This window comes from Lytechinus pictus, chromosome 1, assembly GCF_037042905.1.
Source record: "Lytechinus pictus isolate F3 Inbred chromosome 1, Lp3.0, whole genome shotgun sequence".
NCBI classification, from domain to species: domain Eukaryota; kingdom Metazoa; phylum Echinodermata; class Echinoidea; order Temnopleuroida; family Toxopneustidae; genus Lytechinus; species Lytechinus pictus.
Genome location: NC_087245.1, coordinates 35004026 through 35031398, shown reverse-complemented (window position 1 = coordinate 35031398; position 27373 = coordinate 35004026). Strand labels below are relative to the sequence as shown.

General features: G+C 35.1%; 1 protein-coding gene across 1 annotated transcript; it reads right to left on the bottom strand.

Moving 5' to 3' along the window:
- Positions 1-809: 809 nt before the first annotated feature.
- On the bottom strand, positions 810-21387 carry LOC129261639 (uncharacterized). The gene is made up of 11 exons (XM_054899700.2): positions 21285-21387; positions 19440-19662; positions 17689-17776; positions 16566-16623; positions 13416-14866; positions 12356-12516; positions 9178-9258; positions 7848-7901; positions 6945-7083; positions 6223-6374; positions 810-4548 (listed from the first exon to the last, which is right to left on the bottom strand). Exons 2-11 carry the CDS (start codon positions 19635-19637, stop codon positions 4387-4389), a joined length of 2544 nt encoding a protein of 847 aa, XP_054755675.2. The 5' UTR covers positions 19638-19662; positions 21285-21387; the 3' UTR covers positions 810-4386.
- Positions 21388-27373: the final 5986 nt, after the last annotated feature.

Genomic DNA, 27373 nt, shown 5'->3' with positions numbered 1-27373 from the left:
GATGGTTACCCCTGTAACATAATCGAAGAGTCCAGATACTGCAGGAGTTTGACCACACTTTGTGAGAAGGGCATTCTACTGTTACTTTTACCAAGAAATAACACGTGTCTGTCTTTTCTCTTCATTTAAAGGGTCGAGGCGGGCTACACTACTACTACTACTACTACTACTACTACTACTACTAATACTACTACTACTACTACTACTACTACTATTACTACTTCTACTACTACTACTACTACTTCTACTACTACTACTACTACTACTACTACTACTACTACTACTACTACTACTACTATTACTACTACTACTACTACTTCTACTACTACTACTACTTCTACTACTACTACTACTACTACTACTACTACTACTACTACTACGTACTACTTGTAGTATGCATCTGAGAATGAATAAACAATGGTACACCACGCTATGCGATCTGACATGAGAGTTAGTAAATCACATAACAAATTATTTTTATCCCTATATATGCAATCAACAAAATTTAAAGGCCTCCATCCTTGGTCCATGGTTTTATGAGGGAGGCGCAACAATGGTAAATCATAAATAACTTCATTCTCACTATGGAATCAGTGACCAGCAAAATTTTCATACTGTCAGAAAAGGCCAGGCTTTTATGACAGTATAAAAATTTGAGGCCAGAGCCCCAATTAAAAACCTGAAAAGATATATCTGATTTGATTTTTGGTACGTTTGGGCTACTCATTAACCTAATCATAACAACTGAAACATATACTTAATATGTGACATCACACATATTGGTCAAATTGCCATTTTACTAAATGATCTCAACATTCCAATGCACAAAACTTTTTCATCATTTATTCAATCTAAAACTTTCACTGATCAATCAGTTTCTTTGATTTTTCTATTTTATACAATTCATGTGGTTTCACAGGTTTTATTATAGTTTAATCAAAACTTTGAAATATCACCATATGGATTTATCAATTTCATTCTCAATGTAAAGGGCTTATATTATGAATGTAATTGATATATATAATAATAATAGTCAGTTCTTGTATAGCGCATAACACATTATGAATATCGTCTCTATGCGCTTCCAAAGGACTTGGATATTATTACCCTGGCTGTAGCTCAAGCAGTCTTTCCAGCACTCGGCATTTCAAGGAATAAATTCCTGCCAGGTACCCATTCACTTCACCTGGGTTGAGTGCAGCACAATGTGGATAAAAATCCTGCTGAAGGAAACTACGCCATGGCTGGGATTTGAACCCACGACCCTCTGTTTCAAAGTCCGGAGACTAATCCACTGGGCCACAACGCTCCACATAAAATAATAACAATACTACTAATAAAATTTCTATAGTGCCTTTTTCAATAAAGATATAAAGCACAATACATTGAGAGTAGTTACAATGAAAGAGTAAAATAATTGTCTTCTAACCCTAGATGATGATAGGTGTCAATGAAAAAAAAAGATAACAAACATGATTTCATGCATCCATGGCCAAATATCTTTAGCGTCACTTGGACTACAAATGAGACTTCACACACGTGATACAGTAATAAAGCGACAATTACAATGGCAAGATTATATAAAATGAAACTAGAACATCAATGAACAAAAACTACCACTACCGGTACTCAAAATTAGCAATTAGATGAAATATGCTTAACTACAAACCATAGAGTAATGAAACGGTGAATTACAAGAATAACCAATACTTTTAAAATACCAATCAATCACTCGATCTATAAACTTAAGAACTGCACATCTGAAAGCAATATTCACTTTACATGGTTTCCCCGTTAACTGACCAAACTGATGGAAAAACCAGTTGACAAGCAAATTTTCAGCAAACCATTCTGTATAGATTCTATAATTAAAATATGCATGTATTAGTGGACTGTACATGATATTTCAAACATTACGAAAATATAATAATTTCTTTTCAACTGCTCGTTCGTGTCAGAGAATAAATTGGCATTTGTAATATAATCTCTATACAATGAGGAAAAATATATCAGATTATGTACAATGCATGATTTATAAACATACAGACATGCATACATACACACACACATACATATGTATAACATTTTGTTAAGAATAGAAATATGAAATTGTGACATATACAGTTCAGACTGGATGAGAAGTTATAGAAAGACAATAAAGAAGGGCAAGCCCAAGATATCCTGCACCTTAAGAATTTCAACCTCTGAAAAATATTCAGAGCATTTGGATTTAGCTGTGTTATTATACAGTGCATCTCAAAAAAACTATACAATTTAGAAATGGCTACCAAAAAAATATCACTTTGGGGAAAAGGGCTTTAGAAAGTAATCTCAACTTTCAAATGACACCAAAATGATGGAAAACTAAACATGCTCGTGTGAGCACTGCCCACTTATATGAAGGGTACAGAAATTAGGCTGGGTAGAAATAAGCCTTCAATTTTTTCCCAGTTTTTTTAGAGGAGAGTCCTTTAGAACTTGCACAGTCAAAGGTGTTGTGATATAGTAATGATCAATTATGAACATGTTCAGTAACTTGAGCAAATACTATGAGGTATTCATTGGAATTTGATGCATGAGAGGGCAGGAATAGTAATTTTAGTGTAGCATTTTAACTTTATCTTAAGGATTTCAGCAGTGACTTCATGGGAGAGAGGATAATGTTATGGTACCAGTTACACGCAAGGGGTGAATTAGGGTAAGACATGGTTAAAATTTAATAGTCCCGGCCTCCAGGGGTATTTTGATTCTTGTCACTCGGGGGGGGGGGGGGGGGGGAGGTGGAGCATTAGAAGTCAAGGTTACTACATGTAGCTTGTGTAGCTTTACTTCAAATCCAATGTGTAAGCCAAATTTCATGAGAATTCATTAAAAGTTGAGGATGTAGTTCGAGTTGCAAGATTTTTTAAATCTTATTTTTGGTATATATGCTGTTACCATGGCAACATGATTTCTGACACACACACAGAAATGTGCTTTGCACATATTTACCTAAAATCCAATGTGTAAGCCAAATTTCATTAGAATTGGTTGAAAACTGATCAAGTAGTTTGAACTACAAGACTTTAACCCAATTTCATGATATATGTTGTAACCATGGCAACATGATTTTCGACATACACAAAAAATGTGTCTTGCACATTTTTACCTCAAATCCAATCTGTAAACGAAATTTTAATGGAATTGGTTGAAAACTGATGAAGTAGTTTGAACCACAATATTTTTACCCAATTTTTGCTATATGTTTTTGGCAACACGATTTCTGACACACACAGAAATGTGTCTTGTACATCTTTACCTAAAGACTAATGTGAGTTCCAAATTTCATGACAATTTGTTAAAAATTGAGGAGGTAGTTTGAAGTGCAAATACAATGGTCCGACTGATTGCCACCTGCTGGACCGTATGCTGATTCCTACATACCCCCTTCAAACTTTGTGGAGGGGGGGGGGGTATGTCAATGTTTGATATTTAAAGATTAAGAAAAAGCTAAAAAATGTACATACTCAAATCCTTACCTATGGGGACACGTGGTTCCAGAAAATCACATAAATATGCATAATTAATGAGCTGATCCTTTCTTACCAATTGCAAATTAAACCAGACAATTGAGGGTCCTCATTCATAAAAGAACTAGATCAAAAATAAATTCAACTGATTTTAGATGAATATTTTCAGATTAATGTCCCATACAAAGTGTGCTGTTATAATTAAATGAGAGCACAAATTTTTGCGCAATTTGCAGAATTTAGATATTGTTTTTTTGGAAATAAATTATTTAACTCTTTGGCTACAGTGTCATAGCAATTGTATTAAGTCAAGATGATTTTTTGACATCTGAGGGGACATTCCCTTGGACTTGCCCTGAAATGAAAACAATGTTCAATCAATCGATCTTCATTTGATCCATAGTGATCTACATGAACAATCTGAAGTTCGTCTTATTTCCTTATCAAATGAAAACACATAACAAGGAGACAACTTTTAAAACAGATATCACATACAAAACAAAAAAGAATGTGGGTTTTCAAAATCACATACGGCAAATCATTATTATCCTAAAGAATTTGAACTTCAAATTATAACACACTTTTTAATTAAAGAAGAAATTTGTTTTTACCTGGTTATTATAATACACATGCCTACATGTGCTACCGGTAATCTGTTCACTTTTACTTAGTCAGTGTTCTCCGATTTAATTCTTTCACAGCGTTTAGTTCAAATAAACTACATTAGAACTTACCAGACCTGTATCTATTATGGTGTGGGAACAATTATTATTCATGATTTTGAAACCATTCTCTTGAAATTACAGGTCAATGTGATTTACTAGCATTTAACTTGACCCTTCCCTGCATTTTACTCTTCTGACATGTACAAGGATTGCTAAGTTACTTCTTCATCCATCTGATTTTGTTGTCTTCCACGAGAAGGAACCCATCTTTTCATCAGCATCTCCTGAACCTTGAATTGTGGGATGCATGCAGGGGATTCCAGGTCCTTTTGACGCAACTTGCTGGGCTTGATCACGAAGCAGAACATCAGCTCCTGTCATGGTCAAACAAAATCACACAATTCAATTTAATTCATGTAACTTTAAAGATACAAACAAAAGTAAGTCAAAATGGCATGATTAATTCAAAGACCAACAATGACTTCATTTCCACAATTGCCCCTTCCCTTTGGAATAAGCTACCATCTTACATTCATAATGCCAAGTCTGTGAATCAGTTCAAAACCCTACTCAAAACCTACCTGTTAGATAGATGATTCACAGTTGTGGGTTGGTCAATTGGAGGTGCACACCAGTTTTGATTTTTAATTATTAGTTTAGTTGTATTAGCTGTGACATTTTCCCCTGCCACATTTTTTTTTCTTTCTTTTCTTTTAATCCCAAGTTCAAACCATAAACAAAACACAGTGCGCTTAGAAACACCTGTCCAGTAGTAAGCGCCTTATAAATGTTATGTATTATTATTATGTGGAAACATGTACGACTAGTGTCCATTGCGTGGTGGATGTGTGGCACAGACAGGAAGCGACCAAGATCAAAATCTTCTCAGGTAAATATCAAAGAAAATTAACACAAAAAGAGAATGTATGTCATCTGCAGCAAGAGGGACTATTGAAAAATGGATGACAATTTCAAACTTTACTTCATTTTTGATAATAATAATAATAGCAGGGCTCGCTGGGAGAACAGTTTTCAGAACTGAAATGGCTTCCTTGGGTATATATACCTATATTATTATTATCATTATTTTACAGTTATATGCACAACAAGCCATATGCAAAAGATGGAATTAATAACCTCCCCACTCACTATATTGTTGGTATGTCATTGTATGAAATGAAATATTTCTATATATTTTTTTTTCATTACAGCATGAAACATGATTCATTTCTCTGTGAATATGTAGAATTGCTGTTGTTATAAAACACATATTGTGATTCAATGAAAGTGCTTCCATATTGTTCATTCTCCAAAAACAGAATTAATCTACATTTCATTTAGTAAAATATTAAAGAAATGGTGACCGGGTGACATTATTGGCTCTCTCTCATTTGCATATTACTCATACGGGGCATAAAACAAAAATAGCAGTTACATTTATGTAACGCTTTATCACATTGTGTCTCTAAGCGCTGTACATATTATTTCCCCGGTCACCGGATCCTGGCATGCCTGTACACAATGTATATTATCATGTTATGAAAATTATGTTATGAAAACAAACAGAGCTTTGAAATTATATAATTGTCTTATTTTACATCTGATTTTGATAAACGTTCCAGTGATAGGCTCGTTTGGTAAATTTCTTTTCATTTAAATCAACTTATTGTTATAGGCTGAACTTGACCTAAGACAGAATTTATTGTAATCTGCAGCATTTTCCTGCACGTAATTACTGCAGCTAGCTTAGTGTGGAGCGTTGTTGCCCAGTGGATTAGTCTTCGGACTTTGAAACAGAGGGTCGTGGGTTCGAATCCCAGCCATGGCGTGATTTCCTTCAGCAAGAAATTTATCCACATTGTGCTGCACATGGCAGGTGAGGTAAATGGGTACCTGGCATGAATTTATTCCTTGAAATTCCACCGCGCTGTAAAAGGCTGCGGGGCTAAAGCCAGGGTTATAATATCCAATTAAGCGCGTAGGGACGCATTTGGCAGTGATATGCGCAATATAAGCATGTTGGTATTATTATTATTAGTATGACTGACCTTTGCAGCATTTTCGATGACACGGTCCCTACCCATCAGGGAAGACCAGTTTATCTTATGGACACCATGCTGATCAATATCCTCCTCATTGACCATAAAGACATATACACAGTAACTCGCATGGTAGAAAGGTGGACCCTTCTTGTACAGGACTGAAAAAAAAGACAATGTTATTGTGAAGATATGGAATATATGGAAGATATGGAATATATGGAAGATATGTTCGAAATTATCGTACCAATACCTATGTTCAAATCTGTGACTATGCTATCATCCTTCTTAGAATAAAAGCAAATTTAATATCTAGTCGTAATGACGTCATAGCAGTCGTACGAATTTGGCCTTAACTCCAAAATAAAGGCTTGCAATCTTTCAAAACGGTTATATTAGTATTCTTTCAATCAATTTTAACCTCAAATAAAATGATATGTTCCATTCACATTTTCAGAAAACAAGCAAAATGCGATTTGTTCCGAAATCGGATCGCGAACAGTCGTAAGCTGTGCGGTGGCCTTAAGAGTAGTGTACACCATCTTTAGAAAATACTTTCAATGGATTCAAACTTTCTCAATATTGAAGTCACTGGATTTCTATAGTTGCAAAATCAAATCTTAGTAAGATGGGCTCAAGATTTCCCATTCATTGAAATTAAATGGCACAATATTTTGAATATCATCACCCCATCTAACAGTCCTAATTTGTAAGGTATATTATGTACTCACTGAAATCTGCTCCAAACTTGAGCCCCGTCTTAGGCACCCATCCCTTGCTTCTGAAGAAGTGATAAACGATATAGTTAGCCACAAAGCTTGGCTGGTGGCGACGGAACGTTCTCCACATCTCGGTTAGGTCCATTTGTTCCTTGAATATGAAACAGTCACAAAAATGAAAATTGATGAACATAATACCCATGTACATTTAGGAAGACTCCATTGCTGCTTCCATTTCTATTTTATTTCTCTTTTTATTTTTGGTCTCTTAGTGGATTGCTTGAGCAGTAGAAATTAAGTTTTGGTCCATAATAAAGTTATAGTGGATATTCATGTGAAAAACTGATTATCAAAAAATTTGTTTGATTATAAGTGCATTAAAGGTGAAAATGTTGTGTGTCGTTCGGGACTCAGAAATGTCCCGAACGACACGCAACATTTTCACCTCTCCTTCACCAATGGACAACATATTTTGGTTGGTTGTCATTTTTTTATATGACTACCAAGTAGTACTTTATTATTACTACCGTACAAAACATATTGAAGTTCCTCATTTGTTAGGACAGTAGGTTGGAAAATGTTGCGAAAATGGCTGATTTTTCTAGCATGGAATCGCCCCGATAATTGATGTAAATCATCTTCTTGTAAGATTCCTTTGTTCATACCTGCAACTAGAATTTTGCTTACAAGGACAGACATCTCTCCAGTCTCATAGCTGTTTCACATATTTGATGCTTTACAAAACAGGTACATTTTTTCATGCATTTACAAATGATTGATTGCTTGGTCTAAAGACTGCCCACATAATTCAAGGTTGTTAGAAGCTTCAGATATAAATTACGCTGAATATTTCAGAATTCACTTGAATAAATGTAAAAGAACTTTGGGAATGGTTTCATGAAAAATGATCTTTACCTTATTAGTGTTTTTCAGATTCAAACATCCAAGTCCATATGACAAGAAGAAGGCCTATAAATAATATAAAAGAATAAAAAAAAAGATGTAAAAAGATGAATTATTATTACTGTAAAAATTATAGTTATAATGCAACAAAAAAGTAGATATGAAAGAGGAAGATGGTGATGAGCAGATGAGGAACATGGTTATTAATAAATAGAGTAAAATTCACAGAGCAAAATGCTGAAAATTCATCAAAATCTGATAACAAATAGCAGTTATTGAATTTTGAATTTTAGCAAAATATTGTGAACAAAGTTATAGGCACATCATAATTTTTCATTAGGTGGGCTGATGATGTCACATCCCCACTTTCCTTTTTCTTATGTTATTATATGAAATCATAATTTTTTTTATACATATGTGAATGATATGTCTCCCTTATAATGCAACAATGAATGTCTAATGCACTTAATCAGTTGTCAATCCAATTTTTTTAATTTCTTGAAGGAAAAATTTTGAATAAACCTACTTTCATTAAACAAAATACAAAAGAACAAGTTGGGACATGACATCATCAATTTGCTCAATGAATATTCATGAAGACATGCCTAGAACCGTTTCACTGGAATAATGCATTAATCATAAAGATGCCATAACTTTGTTATTCCTTGTCAGATATTGATCAAATTTTCAGAGGTTTGTTAGTCTGATTTTTCTGTATCTGTTCAAATCATATTATTTTTAGCCTGGAGGAATCTAACATGAGATGTCAATGGTAAAAGTGCATATGATTTTTTGTTCTTGCTTTCTTAAAAACAATAAAGGTTACTTCTTAAACAAATTTACTGTTGACCAGATCTCTAATCTTTAGATCTTCTCGCTTAATAATAATAATAATAATCCGCTTTTACATAGCGCTTAATACATCGGAACGACGTGTCTAAGTGCTTTACAGATATATTACTACCCCGGTCATTTGATTCAATCAGTCATTCCCGCACATGATGTATGCACATCCTCCACTCCCTGGGGAGTATTCCAGTCAGTTGAGGTACTGGACATTCTACAATGACTTTCACATTCTACAGGGTAACCCATTTCGCACCTAGGTCCATAGTGGCAAAATATGGATTAACACCTTGCCAAAGGACGTCAGACCACGGTGGGATTTGAACACACAACCCTCTGTTTACAAGGTGAGAGTCAGAACCACTACACCATGGCTATTAGGTTAAACCCATTCTCCTTTGTGACATTGGCTCAAAATGTTGACAAACTTTGAGGGAGATTGTTAATAAAAGAGGTGATCTTAGCTGCAACAAGAGAATTCAGAATACATGCTCACCTCCTCATAGCTGAGTTGAAGATGTTCAAAGATAGGATACGGGTCATTGTGCCTTACTGGACCTGTCTTGACTTCACGATTCTACAAGAACAAAATAATATATCTTAACACAAAATATCCAAGTTAAATAACGTTAAGAGATTTTATATTTACATGTAGGTGAAAAATTGTGAGTTTTCAAAGTTTGATATCTTGAGTGTTCAGAGACTTGTTAACTTTTCTGCCATGCAACAAGAATGTTATATTTGGCTTATAAGCTATAATGACAGAAAGTTGGGCTCATTCGGTCTTATAGTATGGGAATATACAGACAATAACAACATTGTTCCAGTCAAGAAGCTCAAACCATGCAGCATCTCCTTCAATGCCCAAACATTAGAGTTCTGTGCAGACATGATGATTTGATGGCTGTCAATTAGAAAGCTATGCTATGTACAAGGTCATGGCCGAGTATCTGATCGATCTGTAGGAGGTGTTATCCCCGGGTAGATAAGTCTCCAGGCTATGAACCACAAGGTACGGGGTTCGAATCCCACAGCAGCATCTGCATCCATTGCCAAGGCACTTATCTATATTTGCCACTCTCACCCCTGGTGAAGTAAATGGGGAAGTAGGAAGAAATTCCTTTAATAATTCTTAAGCACCTAGGGAGCCCACTAAAGCTGGGGTATTATAACATTATCATGTTAAGCAGGGCCAGCTGGAAGAAAAGTCTTTAACAAGTGAAGTGGCTACCCTGGGTAAAAATGGCGTTGTTATTATTACCATTTTCATAGTTATTATTGTTGTTGTTGCTATTGATATTATAATTATTATAATGACTATATATTATCATTATCATCATCATTATCATTGCAGGGTGCGACATAAGCGCTTGCCCGATTGCCCGGGGCAAGTAAAAGTTAGAGTCGGGCAAGTGTTTTGAAGCAAAGACAAAAACTGCTTGCCCGAATCGGGCAAGCAAAATTCTCCTATGGAAATTATATTTTAGAAAGATTCCCCATATTTCACCATCAAAATATAGAAAAGAAAAAGAGACAATAAAAAGCAATATCATTAATTTCTTCTTTCAAAAAAGTTTATAATTTGAATTGCAAAATTTGCGCCATTTTCTGCAATAAACACACAGCTCAGAGACGTACACACACACACACAGAATCAATGGCAGTCTAGCATACCCAGCTAGCTAGCGCCTAGTCCACGCAGCCATGCATGTAGTTAAGTTTCTAAGGAGTACGGTGCTGCACGAGCGAAGTTTGCTCTGGAAGAAATCTCCCACAGAACTGTCAAAATTCACATTTCTTACCAATGAAAATTCTTGTAATGTCCATATTTCCTAAAAATTGGGGTAGCTCTGTCATTTGTAAGCAGTAAAAGGAGAAATTTTCACTTCTGTGATGCTTCAAAAAGATCGGGTTTCGAATGATCGTCTGTATCGCACACACTGAAATACATTGTTTGACAGTCCCACATATGCATTTGTGTGTATGTTGATAAACCTGGTTTCTTTCGTAACTATTTTTTTTAGCCAATTAAGGAAATTGATAAATTTTCTTCTTTATTTCTGAGTGGATAGTTTGAGCTTTCTTCCTCTCTATTTTCTTTCTTTCTGCCTATCTTTCCTTCTTTTGAATCTCTCTTTATTTCTTTAAATGTCCTTCTTTTCATTTTTTCTGTTACAATAGCTGTCTTTCTTTTTGTCATTCTTTTCTTTCTATCTTTTTTCTTTCTTCCTTCCATCCAACCTTTGTTTACCTCGTTCTTTAATCCTTTCTTCTTTTTCCCCTTCCTTTCATTCTTTCTTACTGTCTTCCTTCCGCCCATCCATTCTTTACCTTATCTTCCTGTCTTTTTTTCTTCCTTACTTCATCCCTTTCATTTTTTCTTTCCTTCATTCCTTTCTTTTTCGTTCTTTTGATCTTTCTTTTTTCCATCCATCCTTTCTTTTCTTCCTTATTTTTTCTTTCTGCCTTCCTAATTCATCTATTTCCTTCATTCCTTCCTTCATTTCTTTCTGTCTTTCGTTGTATCTTTCTTTTCGTTTTTTTCCTTCCTTCCATCTATCCGTATACCTTTTCTTTCTTCATTTCTTCCTTCTTTCCTTTCTCTCGTCTTCTTTCTTTCCCTTTTCCTTCCTTTCTGTTTACCTTTTTTCTTTCTTGTTTTCCTTTTATTCATTCCTTTCTTTCCTTCCTTTCTCTTCCTCTCATTTTTTTTCTTTCTTTCTTTTTTATTTCCATCCTCCTTTCCCTTCTTTCTTCATTTCTTTCTATCTTTCCATCTTTCTCATCCCCGCAGCCATTCTCTCTCTCTCTTTCTTTCTTTATTTCTTTTTTTTTGTCTTTCTTCCTTCCTTTATTTCTTCGTCCATTCTGTCTTTCTTCTTACTTTTTTTCTTTCATTCTCTCCCCCTCTCTTAATTTTTTTGTCTCTGGTTATTTTCAGTGATTTCCTCTTTTTTTATTGTGTGTCCTAGTCCCCTCCAAAATATATTGAAAATATAAGAGATTAGGAAATTAATTAAAGAGCATATTTACCATTTATTTTGTCATGATGTTCAAGATAAAAATCATTAAAAAAAAATAAATACAACTACAAGGTACATCAGTAGTCATGTTGAAAAATGTATTTTTAAAACCGTCAATGGTATGGTATGTAAAACTATAAGGCTTTAACTTGTGTTGAAGCAATAAAACTTTGTTTAGAAGGATTTTTTCGGGCAAGTGAAATCTATATTCGGGCAAGTATTTTCCAACTATTTGAAAATTTACTTGCCCGACTGGGCAAGTGCTTCAAAAAAGTTATGTAGCACCCTGTCATTGTTATTATAAATATCATTAATATCATTACTATTATTACCATTATCATTATTATCTGAATGGATATCTGACATAAAAGAAGTCTGTACAAATAAATAGAAGGGGCGATACGGTCTGACTCCTCTTACAATAAGATCCATGGTTTAGAATCCTCTGCATGATTTGTTTTCTTTCGGCAAGAAATTTATCCACATCATGCTGCACTCGACCCAGGTGAGGTGCATGGATAGCCGGCAGGATTACTTCCCTGAATGCACAAAGCACTAGAAACAAGTGGAGCCAAAATGGGGTAATAAACAAATAGGCAACTAGCTAAACAGCACTTTATACACATGAAATTTCATGACATAATGGCATACCTTTTTGTGAGCATCTTTTCCCTTGATACTGAGAATATTATTGCTCTCTGTCTGGCTTGTGGTGGCATCATCAAACTCCACTGGCGTGGGTACAGCAACAAAGGAACCATTGATATTGCTAAGATCGGATTCGGAATCTCTTTCTGGAGCCACAGAGAACTCTATACAAGAAAAAAAGAAATGGGGTGGTGATTACTAAAAGGAATACCCACCTGTAACGACCGCACAGACATGCTGTTAGTGGAAGGGTTGTTAGCACTAGTAACAAATCAACAAGTCACTAACAAATCAAGCCACTGACACCTTGAGCAGAATGACCACACAGAAAGCACTGTTAGAAGCAAGAGTTGATCGTGGGTTTGAGCCACAGAGTTCAACAAAGCCTATGACGTACTGTAGTCATCTATGTTTGGATTGATACTGTGTGAGGGCCTTCATCCCATATTATTTCCATTAAACCAGGCTCGTATCTGCTACATTGACTCTTGCTTTGCGATGAAATTGTACTGTGGTGTATTACTGAATTCCGATTACTTCAACATAATTCATAGACCTATCCCTGAAAATGTTCTATCAACAGCAACAAAATACTGAAAATTGCCTACTTTTGGTGATTATGTCAAAATGTATTACCCAGAGTATTATTTATCAGTTTTGGTCCAAGATCTCTGTAAGCCAAGTTAAAAAGGGTATTGCTACTTGTTAATGGTAAGCCCAAATCTTATTATAAGGGTGTACTCTTTGTGGGAAGAACAATTTTTATGCTTATTTTACACATGATCTATTCAATAATTGCTAGCTGATAGTTTGATTATAGACTTGCCGCAATGATTCTCTACGTTTCATGAGAAGACCACGTTTTTGTCAAACTGTGAACATCTTTTTCACAACTAACACAAGAAAGATTGATCACAATAAGCTTCAAAATGTTTGATAGCTAATTAGATAAGGTTTCCGTAGCTTGGCTTGACTTCCAAAGTTTTTTAATTCATTTCTTGTCAATGATTATCAGATTACCCACACTGTACTTTGCAGTTCATTTCAACACTACAACTCTTACCTAATGACTTGTTCACCTTGTCTTGCTTGAAAGATTCCATGACATCATTATTCAATCGTCTTAAACTTTCTTTACCATCTTCCTCTGGATGGTATTTACGGTCACTGACACTAAAGTCTCTTTTCATCCTTTCACTTATCAACTGTTCATCAGAATAAGATGCTTCCTGTGGGTTCATTGAAGTTGATGGCTCTAAACCCTCACTCTGCTCCTCAGTTGGGTCATAGCTATCGTCAAAACCTAGATCTTTAGTAGAGTTCCTGTTATCCTGTTCCTTGGTTTTAGAGACTAGGGCTTGGTCTCCTTCATTCATATCCCAATCTCTAGGGTCACTGGTCCATTCCTCACTCAAAAATGGGTGGCCACTTGATCTCTTCTTCTCATCCTCAATGGATGTCTGATCCAATCCAAGTGCTGAAAGACCAGTGTAGGATCCACTTGTTGTTGCTCCATCAGCGCCTCCATCCTGTCCGTCATTGCAAAGAGAATCTGACTCTGCAATTTGAGAAGGGCCGATTCCTCTGAAGCCAATCTCGTCTCGCCTTTGGCAAGACTGGGAGTGGGACTGGGCTCTATCAACATCCTGACCTTGATTCCAATCAGCAGGATCTGTCCTCCAAGATGACAAGGACCAGGCACTTGTTTCAATCCTGGAACTGTCAAGGAGTTCTTTATTGTTCTCTTTTCCCCCATGTCCTTCATCTTCTACCCTCCGCACTTCCGTGTGCTCAGCCCAGTCTGCATCTTTTGTGTCCCAGACCAACCCAGATTGCCCTGACGATAACATCTTCTCACTACGGTCATGTTTAATACTTTGATCAGTAGAGTATGGAAGGCAAGATGAAGTTGGTTCACTAGAGCCGATGGTGTGCTTCACACCAGCAGCCTCAGATTGGAAGACAAACTTACGCCCTACAGAGTCATCTGTACCAAGATGATAATCTTTAACAGAAAGATGATACGAAACCTGCGCATCTTGTCTACTCTCCGTATTTCCATCAAAAGGGCTCTTTGGTGATCTAATCCAATCATTACCTTCCACGTATCCAGGCTTAGGCCTATTACTAGAAGGAAGCTTTATTGGGCTTTGCAGCATAGGTTCAGTCTTTGCCTGGTGGGTAGAAGATACAAAGAGATTTTCTGAGGACATTGTTTGACTGCTGTCCCTTCCAGATTGGCAAGATACCACCAACCCACACTCATTCTCTGGAACCAACCTCCATTCCGGCCGCTCCTTCTTACAATCAGTTGTTGTAATCCCTGCGCGATGGTTGCGCTCGGAGACTGTTGCACGCTTTACTCGTTTTGCAGACCCACTTGCTATCTTATAGGGTGGGCTCTGCATGGAATCCTCAGTAATCGTACTATTCTTTAATCCCAGTGACTCTTCATTATTGCGATGCCTTTGCTGCAATAACAGTTGCTTCTGCCACGAAAGATGTCTCTCATACCTGGAAAATATAACATAATGTAATGTCCATGTAAATGATTTCCATTCATTTTCTTCGGACGCACTAATTAAAAATTGAAGAGCCTAGTAAACTCTATTTTCAAGATAATGGACTAAAAGGAGTTTTTCCCTGATTGCTTAATTTCAATAGCAAGTAATGAAAATGTAATAGGACAGTATATTTTTCAAGTCATATAAAGGTGTATATTCGTGTACAAAGTAACACCAATGTCCTCTGCCCATTTTTTTACAATTATCCCAAATGGGACAATATACATATGTGATAATAAATCATAATTAAAATTATCTGTATATTGCTTATCACAAAAAAGTCTCCAATAATGATAATAATAAATGACAATAAGATCAACAACAATAATAATAATACTAATTATAATCACCTTACAAAGGTGATAATAATAATCATAATAATTTGTTGCCCATAAAGGATTGCATAGTTTTTAAAATTTTACTTCTAGTATATCATATTATCATTGGATCCGCACCCAATTACAACAAGTCTCTAATACGCCAGTACCAACCAGTAAGCATCCTGCGATCATCTCAATCAAGTCATATTCCACTATCAAAAAAATTCTGGGACAATTGAGCCTTTGCTCATACCAGACCAGCCCTGTTTAATTCACTACTACAGGAGCTGAAGAACTCAAACTCTGCAACATCTTTAAGCCTGAAATTGAGGGCAACCTAAAATTGCATTTGTTCACCAGTAGGTACTAGAATTGAAGACAGACATTTTTCCTCTATTGTAATGTGCCTTTTCTTGTACTTATCTTGTACTTTTTTTTGTATTTTCTAAGCATTTAATCAAAATGGAAAAGATGCTATATATATCCTTGAATTATTATAATGATAATATCAAAAATAATAATAACCATAACCATTATGTACAAGTTTCACGACCTAGGCCCATACACTTTCTAAGTTATGATGACATTTCAAAAACTTAACCTTCGCTCTTCTATGCAGGCGAGACAAAAATGATTTTTATAAAACTGTATTGAAAGTCCTGACACATGAATGGACTCAAAATCAGCACAACAAATCTTAAAATTATTTGTTTGTTTGAAAAGGGGCCGGTGCAGCAAATTCAAAACAGGAGTAATATGAGAGTACAGTGAATTAGTTTGAAAAATAACAACATGAGTAAAGCTATTTTGAAGTTTTTGATCAATTAATTACTTGAGGGATTCCAAATCAAATTTTGTAAAAGGATAATAAAACAAGGTCAGGGAAGTTGGAACTTAAAATCAGCACATTTTCATCACTGATATTTGATCAAATTTCTTTCTCAAAATGGTAAAGGCTGTATTTTATTTTACAACTAATCTCTTCATTTTTTTTCACCAAAACAAATGTTTTTGAGTCTGATTTTAAAAAAAGTGTAAATAAACCACATATGGCTGGAAGTTCAACAATTGCATAAGAAACAGAAAACAGAATTCTAATTTGATGGAAAAGAGTTGGGATTGATATACTCGTATGTGTTTCCCCTTTTTAAAAATGTTCACTAGTTGTAGGTTTATAATCCAACCAAAATTTGAAAATAAATAAATCACCAACAATGCAACAAAAACAAATACATTCTGAAAATTTGGGCAATAACAGTTTCATGGCAAATGAAAATAAAAAAAGATTTCTCGAATTAAAAACGGGCAAGTACCAGAAAATAAACTTACTTGTGTTGGCGTACTTGTTGAAATCTTTGCTGTTGGAATCTCCGCTCTTTGGGTGGTACTATAATAAATCATAATAAACAAAATAATAACATTGCTCACATTAATTTACAAGTGTAAATGATTTGAATAACAAAGATAACCAGATGTACAAACTGTAGTAAATCTTTTATATTGATATTTGCAACATTTCAACACTAATTATGAGGAGCTCTCTCAATTTATAAAAGTTACAGAAAATGTATTTTGATATAAACTGCATGAGTGTTCAAAGAAGGAAAGTATGATATGAAAGTAAGATCTAGGGTAGGACATTTTCTGACCATGTGCTCTCAAGTTACATAACATGGACAAACATTTGTCCCACAGACAATTTTTTTTTTTTTTAACAAACTTCAGATTACAATAATCTGTCAGGTGCAAGCTTTAAGAAAACATGATTTTGGGGAAACAGAATAGTAAATTAATAGAAAGTTGCCCCGAGAAAAAAGTTACAATTTCATATCTCTTCATAACCCAAATTTTTTGCTAGATCCTCGAAAGACATTATACAATCGTATACTATTATATTAACTTTGTCATCCAATGGTAACTCCCATGGTAACAATGCTAATCAGCCAATTAGGATCACGGATTTCAGTGAAGTCACCGTTGGATGCATGAAACGTGACCCAGGAGCCTGTTTCATAAAACTTATTATAATAATAAATTTGCAATAACAATTACAAGCTAAATAATTACTGAAATCATTTGATTGGTTAACTTGATATGTTACAGAAATTGTGCATTTGTTGTTATAACAAATAGAGCGTTGTGGCCCAGTAGATTAGTCTTCTGACTTTGAAACAGAGGGTCGTGGGTTCGAATCCCAGCCTTAGCGTAATTTCCTTCAGCAAGAAATTTATCCACATTTTGCTGCACTCAACCCAGGTGAGGTGAATGGTTACCCGGCAGGATTAATTCTTTCAGCTAAAGCCGGGGTAATCATAATAACATCGCACCTCGGAATAGAAAATTTCTAGATAGATGGCGCTATATAAATGCCTATTATTATTATTATTAAGAATTATTATAAGTGTCTTTATGCAACAGGATGCAGCATTTGTCATCATTTTCAACTACTTACAGTTTCTCCTATGGGCTCCTTGAAAAGATGAGGCAAAGAATTGATGTTCAGGTTTACTCCTTGATAGGATTCCTTTACCAAAGAAACCCTGCATGAAAGACAATCACAACTCATAACATATATCAGGCAAAGCTTTTAATAACACATTCCACAGCTAATTTCAACCAAACTTTGGTGACAATATATACCAAATATGCAAAAATATCTAGAAATTTTGAAATTTAGATACATAACAAGTGGAACGCCTCTGGCAGTCTCGCCTGCATTACGCAATTTAATATAGCAGCAGTGCTAACTTTGAAAACTACTATAAAATAATCATTCACAAAAACACCATTCATATAATGACATAATACCACGTTCATTGACCATAAATGACATTTGAACGGAGACTTAAGACTGTCAACTACACCCATGTCCACATTTCATTCACTCTATCCATAAACTTTCAAAGTTATGATGGCACTTCAACAATTACCCCAACATGGCCTAAGTTTATTGACCTTAACTGACCTTTGACTTGGTTTTGTGACCTGAAACTCACAGGGGATGTTCAGTGATGCTTGATTACTCTTATATCCCAAGTTTTATGAACTAGATCCATAAACTTCAGAGTTAGGATGGTAATTCAACAAATACCCCCAACACGGCCAAAGTTCATTGACCTTTAATGACCTTTGACCATGGTCATGTGACCTGAAACTCGTACAGGATGTTCAGTGATACTTGATTACTCTTATGTCCAAGTTTTATAAACTAGATCCATAAACTTTCAGAGTTAGGATGGTAATTTAACAAATACCCCCCAACACGGCCAAAGTTCATTGACCTTAAATGACCATTGACCATGGTCATGTGACCTGAAACTCGCACAGGATATTCAGTGGTACTTGATTAACCTAATGTCCAAGTTTCATGAACTAAATCCATAAATTTTCAAAGTTATGATGGTAATTCAACAAATGCCCCCAACTTGGCCAAAGTTCATTGACCCTAAATGACCTTTGACCTTGGTCATGTGACCTGAAACTCAGGCAGGATGTTCACTAATACCTCATTAACCTTATGTCCAAGTTTCATGGACTAGATCCATAAATTTTCAAAGTTATGATAGTAATTCAACAAATACCCCCAACTTGACCAAAGTTCATTGACCCTAAATGACCTTTGACCTTGGTCACGTGACCTGAAACTCAAGCAGGATCTTCTCTTATACTTGATTAACCTTATGCTCAAGTTTCATGAACTAGGTCTATATACTTTCTAAGTTATGATGTCATTTCAAAAACTTAACCTTAGGTTAAGATTTGATGTTGACGCCGCCGCCGTCGGAAAAGCGGCGCCTATAGTCTCGCTCTGCTATGCAGGCGAGACAATAATAAATAGTTACTATATAGTTACGAAAGCACACATTCAGTTATATGCAAAGAGGGTGCAATTTTAAGCAGATGTTTTAAAATACACACATATATGTATTTCAGCAAACTATTACATCTTAGTTTCTTATAGGTACAAGTATATGGTAAAAGTTTCATGAATTTTCAGAAAATATTTTGTTTGACCTCATTACAATTATGAAAAGTGTTTAAGGTAATATGATCCACTACCATACCCGCATGATATATTACCAAGTGCACTGCACTTGTGAACAGATAATACATACGGTTGCCTGTACACAGTACCTCAAGAAGTTTGTCTTCTAGTTTCATCTTTTGCTAGTTTAATGTAAATATTTATAAACTCATTCTTACCATCTTACTCAAAAACACAATGTCTCCCTCTTTCTGAACAATGACATCATTCTCAATCATCTGGGCGTTGTAGAAAAACCATTGGCGGTTGGCAGCCGGCTTGTGAGTGATCGTTTCTATGGGGACGGGAAATGGAGCTTCTTCTGGTTGATGAACGCATCGCTTCCTACGAGGTTTTGTGAGTGTCATTGATGGCATGATTAAGACATCTTGTTACTATAGACTGGGTAAGTAGATAACAAGAGAAAAATACAGTAATTCAGACTTCCACTGGAGTAGTCAAGTTATAGTTCACCAGAACTTGGACCTGGTTTTGGTTAACACACATGTGAACATGTTTAGCAGAAAATGGAGAAAAAAATATTTTCAAGCATCATTACAAAAAAAAACTGACAGTATACAAATGATGCATGCACATGAGTTCATTATGCGATCTAATCTTACTCGAGTTGTGGCTCTGTTCAATCCATTGCATGACGCTGTTACGCTGAAAGCAATGGGTTGAACAAAGCCTCAATGAGAGTAGATAGGTCGCATAATGGATGAATGAAGACTTGCATCATTTGGTTTATACCACTCTTCGAGTTCATTTTATTTGACAAAACAGAAGGAAAAAAACAAGCAGAAGGAATCAAAGCACATTTGCAGCAGCTAATTTTCTCTGATAACATCATTATTTTCCCCATGTATGAGACTGAGAGCAGTTAATTGTTTATTGTTGTGACACGCTTTGATTCATAAATCTTGTCTCTCTAGATCCCCAGGCTCACCCCCCCCCCCCTCTCTCTCTCTCTCTCTAATGTCATAATGATCAAACTCAAAAGCCAGATTTGTTCAGTTTTTCACTCAGGCTCTATTTCAAATAAAAAAAGATTGCTAAATTTAGTAGTTGGAGGTAAAATATATCTTGGTCTACATATGATTCTCATCAAAAATTCTTTAATGGAAAAATAAGGTTCTCCTCGCCAACGTGTTATTTTCTTTAAGTGTTGTAGGACGATCGGCACTGAATGAATATACAATTTTACATGACAAAGCAGAGAAAATTACATTTGATATTTATTCCCATCAATTTGAAGCTTGTCTGTGCCTAGACCAAAAGCTTCGGTCTCTGTTATGTTGGTTGTTCCGCTGAACTCTGTTGGCTCCACTCACCAAAATACAGAGACCGAAGTTCTAGCTCGATCTGTACTTAGTGTACAGGGGACTCAAAGGCCATATGTTTATGTGTTAAGTTCGAATAAAACGGAAGTGAAGTTGCGCGACAGCCAAAGTAAGTCAGTTTTGAAAATCAAATGATCATAAGTCAGAAAAAATTGGAACCAGTGGGATTCGACTTATGATCATTTGATTTTCATTACAGATCGAGCATACTGATCTTATGATTTTCATTTACAGATCGAGCATACTGATCTTAAACAAATAGGAGTAATGCCGAAAATTTGTTAACAAAAAGTTATAACCTCTTTTTTTGTCTGTGGCTGAGTGAAAATATTTCTTGAAAAAAAAAAAAGAATTCGTGTTAAATCTTAGACTTTAAGTAAAATCGTTAGGTGCCAGACATGGGGCCCCCTTCGTATATATACATGTATTCAGCGACTTGGCTCATGAGCAATTCGGATCCATGCATCACGGAAACGTGATATCTCGCATTCACTTGCGTGCATAAGCAATCGCACTAGTTGTACAAGAGGGTGGATTCTTATAGAAGAGTAACGTCAAGAACATAACCCCGTCCGTGTCGAGCCCAGAATATTAAATTACTTTAAAAACTACGGAGTAAAAAGTTTATTATATAAATTCAGTACCGTTATAGATATATTCACTTAATTTTTATATACCTACCGAATGATAATGTCAATGATAAAGGTTCTCAGACTCTAGATCTATTCACCGTTTTGTGTCAGTCGATCGCGTGCACCACTTTTACCAGCAAACTATGGTGTATACAGCGTGCATGATATGCGGCGCCGCAGGTCGATCCAAGCTGAAGAAAATCCCCAAAGCCCCATAGTGGACTCTAAATCCCCAAATTTTTCAAATCACAATAATTTCTGAAAAAGTGAGGATATTTATTGCCCAAAACTAAAGTTAGTTAAAGGTCAAGTCCACCCCAGAAAAATGCATGTTGATTTGAATAAAATAATAGGGAAAAATCAAACTAGCATAACGCTGATTTCATCAAAATCGGATGTAAAATAATGAAGTTATGACATTTTAAAGTTTTGCTTATTTTCCACAGAACATGCACAACTTAGTGACATGCAAATGAGACAGATGACGATGTCCCTCACTCACTATTTCTTTGGTGGTTTTTTTTAATTATACAATATTTCAGTTTTTTACTGATTTGACAACAAGGACCAACTTGACTGAACTTGATAATGAGGAGAAAATTAGAATGTTTTGTATTTCAAATGATAAAAAAAACAAAAGAATTATTGCGTGAATGACATCATCAGTCTCCTCATTTGTATACTGATTGCATACAGATGGCAACACTACCATGTATCGTACAACCATGGAAATAATATATATATATTATTTCCATGGCTGTACGATACATGTATGGTACATGTATATATATATATATATATATATATATATATGCATACATCCTACGTAAGGGCGAAGTCTATGAATGGGTTTATTCCGTTATAATACACATTTAGATGTTAAGTCAAAGGTAGAGGGCGTTAAGGCGCATTGCGAACATTGAAAGACAAAAATTTGCCTTAACTGCAGATGTAGAAAGATAAATACATATATATATATATATATATCTATATAAATATATATATATTTTGTCTTCTTTCAATGTTCGTAATGCGCCCTCTACCTCATCTTTACGTGTATTATGACGGAATAAACCCATTTATAGACTTCGCCCTTTCGTAGGATGTAGGCATTTATATATATATATATATGTGTGTGTATATGTATATAACACTGGGTTGTGCATATAATTGTTTTGTGAAAATAAGCAAAATTTTAAAATGTCATTAACTCTTCGTTTACATCCGATTTTGATGCAATTTTCAGCGTTACGCTTGGTTGATTTTTCTCTATTGATTCAAATCAACATTTTTCTGGGATGGACTTGACCATTGAATATGTTCATTTTCTGGTGGGGTTCACTAACTTTTGAGCACCACTCTCTCTCTCTTAGGTGATCCCTCCACTGTTTTGGAGATTCTAAGATACGAATAGATACGAAACCCCACTGTGTAGGGTTTAACAGGATATTGCAAGGATTTTTGAACAGGTAACTATAAGGTTTAAAATGGGATATTGCAGGAATTATAAGGTAACAATGTATTGCAAGCATTTAAAGTTTTAATGCCAATGGGATTTTTTTTTTTCATTCAAATCATTTTTTGTGGGTATTGACTTCCCCCTTAAGTATTGTTACATTGTATTTGGTTGGTGTTGAGAAAAGACAATATGAACCAAAGTCTTGAAGAGCAGTCATTAACGGCGTTCTTACCGTCCTTGAAAAACTGTCAGGTCCTGATTTTTTTTCTAGGCATGAAAATGAGTCCTAGAATTGCAAAAAAGATCAGAGTGTAAAGTTCTGGTATTTCCGAATGACCCCCCCCCCAAGATGTACCCGATTGAATAATATACTTTAAACCAAAATGGTCAAATTTGTCCATTACCTTTTCCTTTTAAAGTCTGTGGAGTCCAGGAATTTGTCAACTTTAGTCCTGAAAAAGTCATAGATTTCTTCCTTTTTTTCTCTCTTTGCTCAGAAAGTGCAAGAACCTTGATTAAAGCCTTACATTTTTTTTATATGAAAATAAGATATATATGTGTATTTTCAAGGAAAATGGTGAAAAATTATGAAAACTAAAAAGCATCCCACCCCAACACACACACACACACGCCCCACCCTACCATTGAAATGAAAATAAAGAATAAGACAGAAAAATACAGATTACAACTTGGAGAATTGATCATTTTTCAATGTTGCCTTGGCAAATTCTCTTTCAAATTTTATTATTTGATATTTTCTCACATTGCTCATATCATAGACAATCAAAGTGTTTAAAAGAGTAAGATTTAGTTTACTTTCAAATACCCTTACCACAATAGAAAGGGAACATACTACAATAATTATTTAATGAATAAAAACGGTTCATTTAATAACAAAGAAAACTATGAATGAAATTTCGAACTAACATTTCATGAAGATAAGGAAGATATGTGTAATAGCTGATCAATTCAAATGCCTTTTTTTTCGAACAGGAGGTGATAAAAGCAATTTTGCGTATATGCATGATGGAAGAAGAACCATAGAATCAATTCTTGCTAAAGCCATATGTTGTCATTTAACTTTTAATGAGTATTTTCATAAATCCTAGTTACTTGTCTGAAATAAGCATGACACAATTTGTCCAATTTCCCCCCAGATTGTAGATTAATTTCAAATACTCATGCTTTATGAATAAAAGGAATAAAATTTTGCCATTTAAAGACGATACAATTTCATTGAACTTTTTGAAGACAAGTGCCTCATATATTCACCTTTTTTTTTATGATACGAGCTTGACACTCCTGTTTAAAGTTCAAGTTAATTCACTACAAATCTTTTCGGTGGGGGGGGGGGGGGCTTCACAAAAAGTTGAGTCTGACTTTAAGTCACACTTGCCCAAAATGTACACACAATCCCCTTGATTAAAGGGGAATGAAACCTTTGGAATAAGTAGGCTTGTGTCGAAACAGAAAAATCAAAGAAACAGATCAACGAAAGTTTTAGAAAAATCGGACAAACAAGGAGAAAGTTATGAGCATTTGAATATTGCAATCACGAATGCTATGGAGATCCTCCAATTGGCAATGCGACAAGGATGTGTGATGTCACATGTGAACAACTTTCCCTTTGATGGACTATAAAATACCCCCAAAATGTCTCTTTTTGCTTTTTCTTATGGTGATACAAACTATTTATCCATGATGTATTCTTTAAAAATCTGTATTACATGCCCTCCTATAGAAAGAACACATGATCTACTGATAGACTTGATAAAAGAGGCAATTTAAGTGAAATATATACTAAAGTAATGGGGAAAGTTGTTCACAAGTGACATTACACATCTTTGTCGCATTGCCAATGTGAGGATCTCCATAGCATTAGTGATCGCAATATTCAAATGCTCATAACCTTCTCATTGTTTGTCCGATTTTTCTCAAACTTTTGTTGATCTGTTTCTTTGATTTTTCTGTTTTCACACAAGCTATCTTGTTCTAAAGGTTTCATTCTCCTTTAATACAAAGTACAGCACATTCTATAGGCATGATCTGACTGACCAATGCAGTGTTGCACCAAAAGTACCTAACTGAGAATTAAGTGTGATTATAAGTCAAACTTAAATATTTGTGAAACCCCTCCCTGGGGATTTAATTGGAGACAGCATGCTGTCGAGGGTTGCTTCTCTTCATCCGTACAAATATCCAGGTCACTAAATAATAAATTCTATCTCAATACATATTCAAACACTGAAATAGCGATATAAGTCGTAAAGCATCTACATGAAACATCCCGTACACAACCTACTGAAAGAAGAGCATTTTTTTTCATACAAGCAGACGTGACGCATCCCATACCTCAAAGTGCAAAAATTAAGTCAAAATTATCACAATTCAATGGAATGTACAAAAATATGTATATATACTTGCAATATATATAAAGACCAAGGAATAGTACTCCAAAAATGAACATATTCAAATATCCTTTTGCATATAAACTCTTTTCTACATTATAAAAAGCATTGCAGTGGAGAAACATATATTTGACTCTCATAGATGAACACAACCTTGCACGTAATTGAACAACAAATCATACATCCATTTGCACAAAATCAATAACTTTTTTTGTTAAAGAAGCATTATATAGATATTCTAAATGAGCTAGACTCTGCAATGTAAGGTGGGGAGGAAGGTTTCAGATAAAAAAGATGTTTGCGGGAAAGCTTTGGTATTTTCAAGTAATTATTAGAGGAGCTTTTGATTTTTTTTTAGTGATTTTCACAGACTAAGTTTCCTTAGCCAATCAGAAGCAAGGATTCCTTGTAGCTTATAACACCTGTCGGTGAAAATCACACAAAACATTTCAGTTCTAAAACACTCCCCATTTTTTTAGACAGGTGTTAACTGCCTATTGTCTCTCGGTAAACAACAATTCATCAGTTTTGACAATAAAATCCTTTAAACATTTAGAGAATTGATAGTAACTTTTAAAGTCAAATCAAACACACACAACTGGACACACACAGACACATAATATATAGAAGGACACCCAGTGTATTTTCAGCATAAATATTTGTACTGAACTCTCTCCACCAATTCTGTGAGTGATTTGAAACACTACCAAGGCCTTAGGACTACATTTTAAATATATTGATGTTCAATAAGTACAAGAAGTGGTTTAAGGACATATGATTTAAAGCTTTCATGTGCATAAATCATATTTTCCTTATCACAGTTTTTTATTCAGTGCCATTTTGAGACCACAGACTTGTGACCCCCCCTGAAAATAAATGATATAAAATGCCAAGGAAATAGACCTTTGCGTCATCTTCAGGATTTGTTGACCATGAGGAGTGGGGATAATGCCCCACCATAAGTGGTAAGATATTGAATATATCAAAATTTTTCCATCCTAGTTGATAGACGACACCCTTTTCTGGACAGGGAAGTGACCTCCCACTTCCCTGTTCTGGATAAGAACCTAAAATGGCGTGAAGTTGCCCACAAAAGCTGATAATACAGTCATACATGTGTTAATGACCACCTGTATAGAAGGGACATCAATCTATATCAGTTGATTTCCTTTTATTTATATTCCCTAATCAAACATATATAGCAGAAACCTGTTCTTAAGGACTTCCTCATGAAGATAGCTTTTCTTGTTTCCCTTGGGTGTTCTTTGTAGCCTGGGTAGAGTGTATTCACTGCAAAACTTGAAATCTGGCCATTACTCCCTGTAGAATGTCTAATGACATTTTTCTTTAATGCGGCTTTTATTTTCAACTCTCATGAAACATTGAATGATATGAAATCAATATACTCCCTTTCTCAAAGGTAATTTACAAAATACAGTCAACCCTGTCTATAAAGAGCTCTCAAGCGAGACAGGAAAAACTATCTTTATGGATGTGTTCCCTTTATACAGGTGTTTGCTTAAAGGTAAATGCTAGTTTTGGTAACGATATCAAAATGAGTTCGTACAGAATCCAATGAAATGACCACCAAAGTGTCTGTTTGTATAAATAAAACACATGTGCCAAAGGATTCTGGATGAAATTGTGTAATTGCTGAGAAATCAGCAAATAAGCACAGGATTCGGGTAGAGCGTCGGGCCCGACGCTCAAAGCAATAATTATACACTGTCCCACGTGCGCTTATCTGTGTTGGGAAAGTTCAGTCTGAACATTTTTCAGCGTAGATTTCAAGATTTCACAAAGTTCAGTTTATGTAACTGTACCAGATCTAGATCCTCGATGATATACTGACAATTAAGCCTGGTTTTACAGACTTTCTCATGAAATCAGTGTTTACTGCAACTACTGGAATTTCTCTTTAAGCTGATTTGACAGGAACCTCTACATAAAGACCACTTTAATGCCTCCCTTTAGTGGTATTTCTAGATAGGTTCACTGCAGTCAAATATCTAATAAAAAGTGATTCCCAAACATAAAGAAATTATGGAACGGGCTTGTATAAGAAAGGGTCATTTGAATATGAATATTACATGCTTTCTTTTAATGACAGTCAGCCTGCAACAACCTGTATTAAACCTGCAAGTTTAGTTTTCTCTCAAATAATTTTTTTTCAATTGAAGCATGTAGTATTATAGTAGCCTGTTGATTAAACCACAAGTCTTTCCTTTCGTTGTTCACCTTTATAAACAGGTTTGAATGTAATTCTTTTGA

What these genes read in the sequence shown, in the direction of transcription:
- LOC129261639 (XM_054899700.2), bottom strand. Translation starts at nt 19,637, where the DNA reads ATGCCATCAATGACACTCACAAAACCTCGTAGGAAGCGATGCGTTCAT. An exon ending in CAACAAGTACGCCAACACAA is followed by an intron (nt 14,867 to 16,565) that starts GTAAGTTTATTT and finishes TATATTTTCCAG; the next exon opens with GTATGAGAGACATCTTTCGT. An exon ending in TTCAACTCAGCTATGAGGAG is followed by an intron (nt 7,902 to 9,177) that starts GTGAGCATGTAT and finishes TATTATTTATAG; the next exon opens with GCCTTCTTCTTGTCATATGG.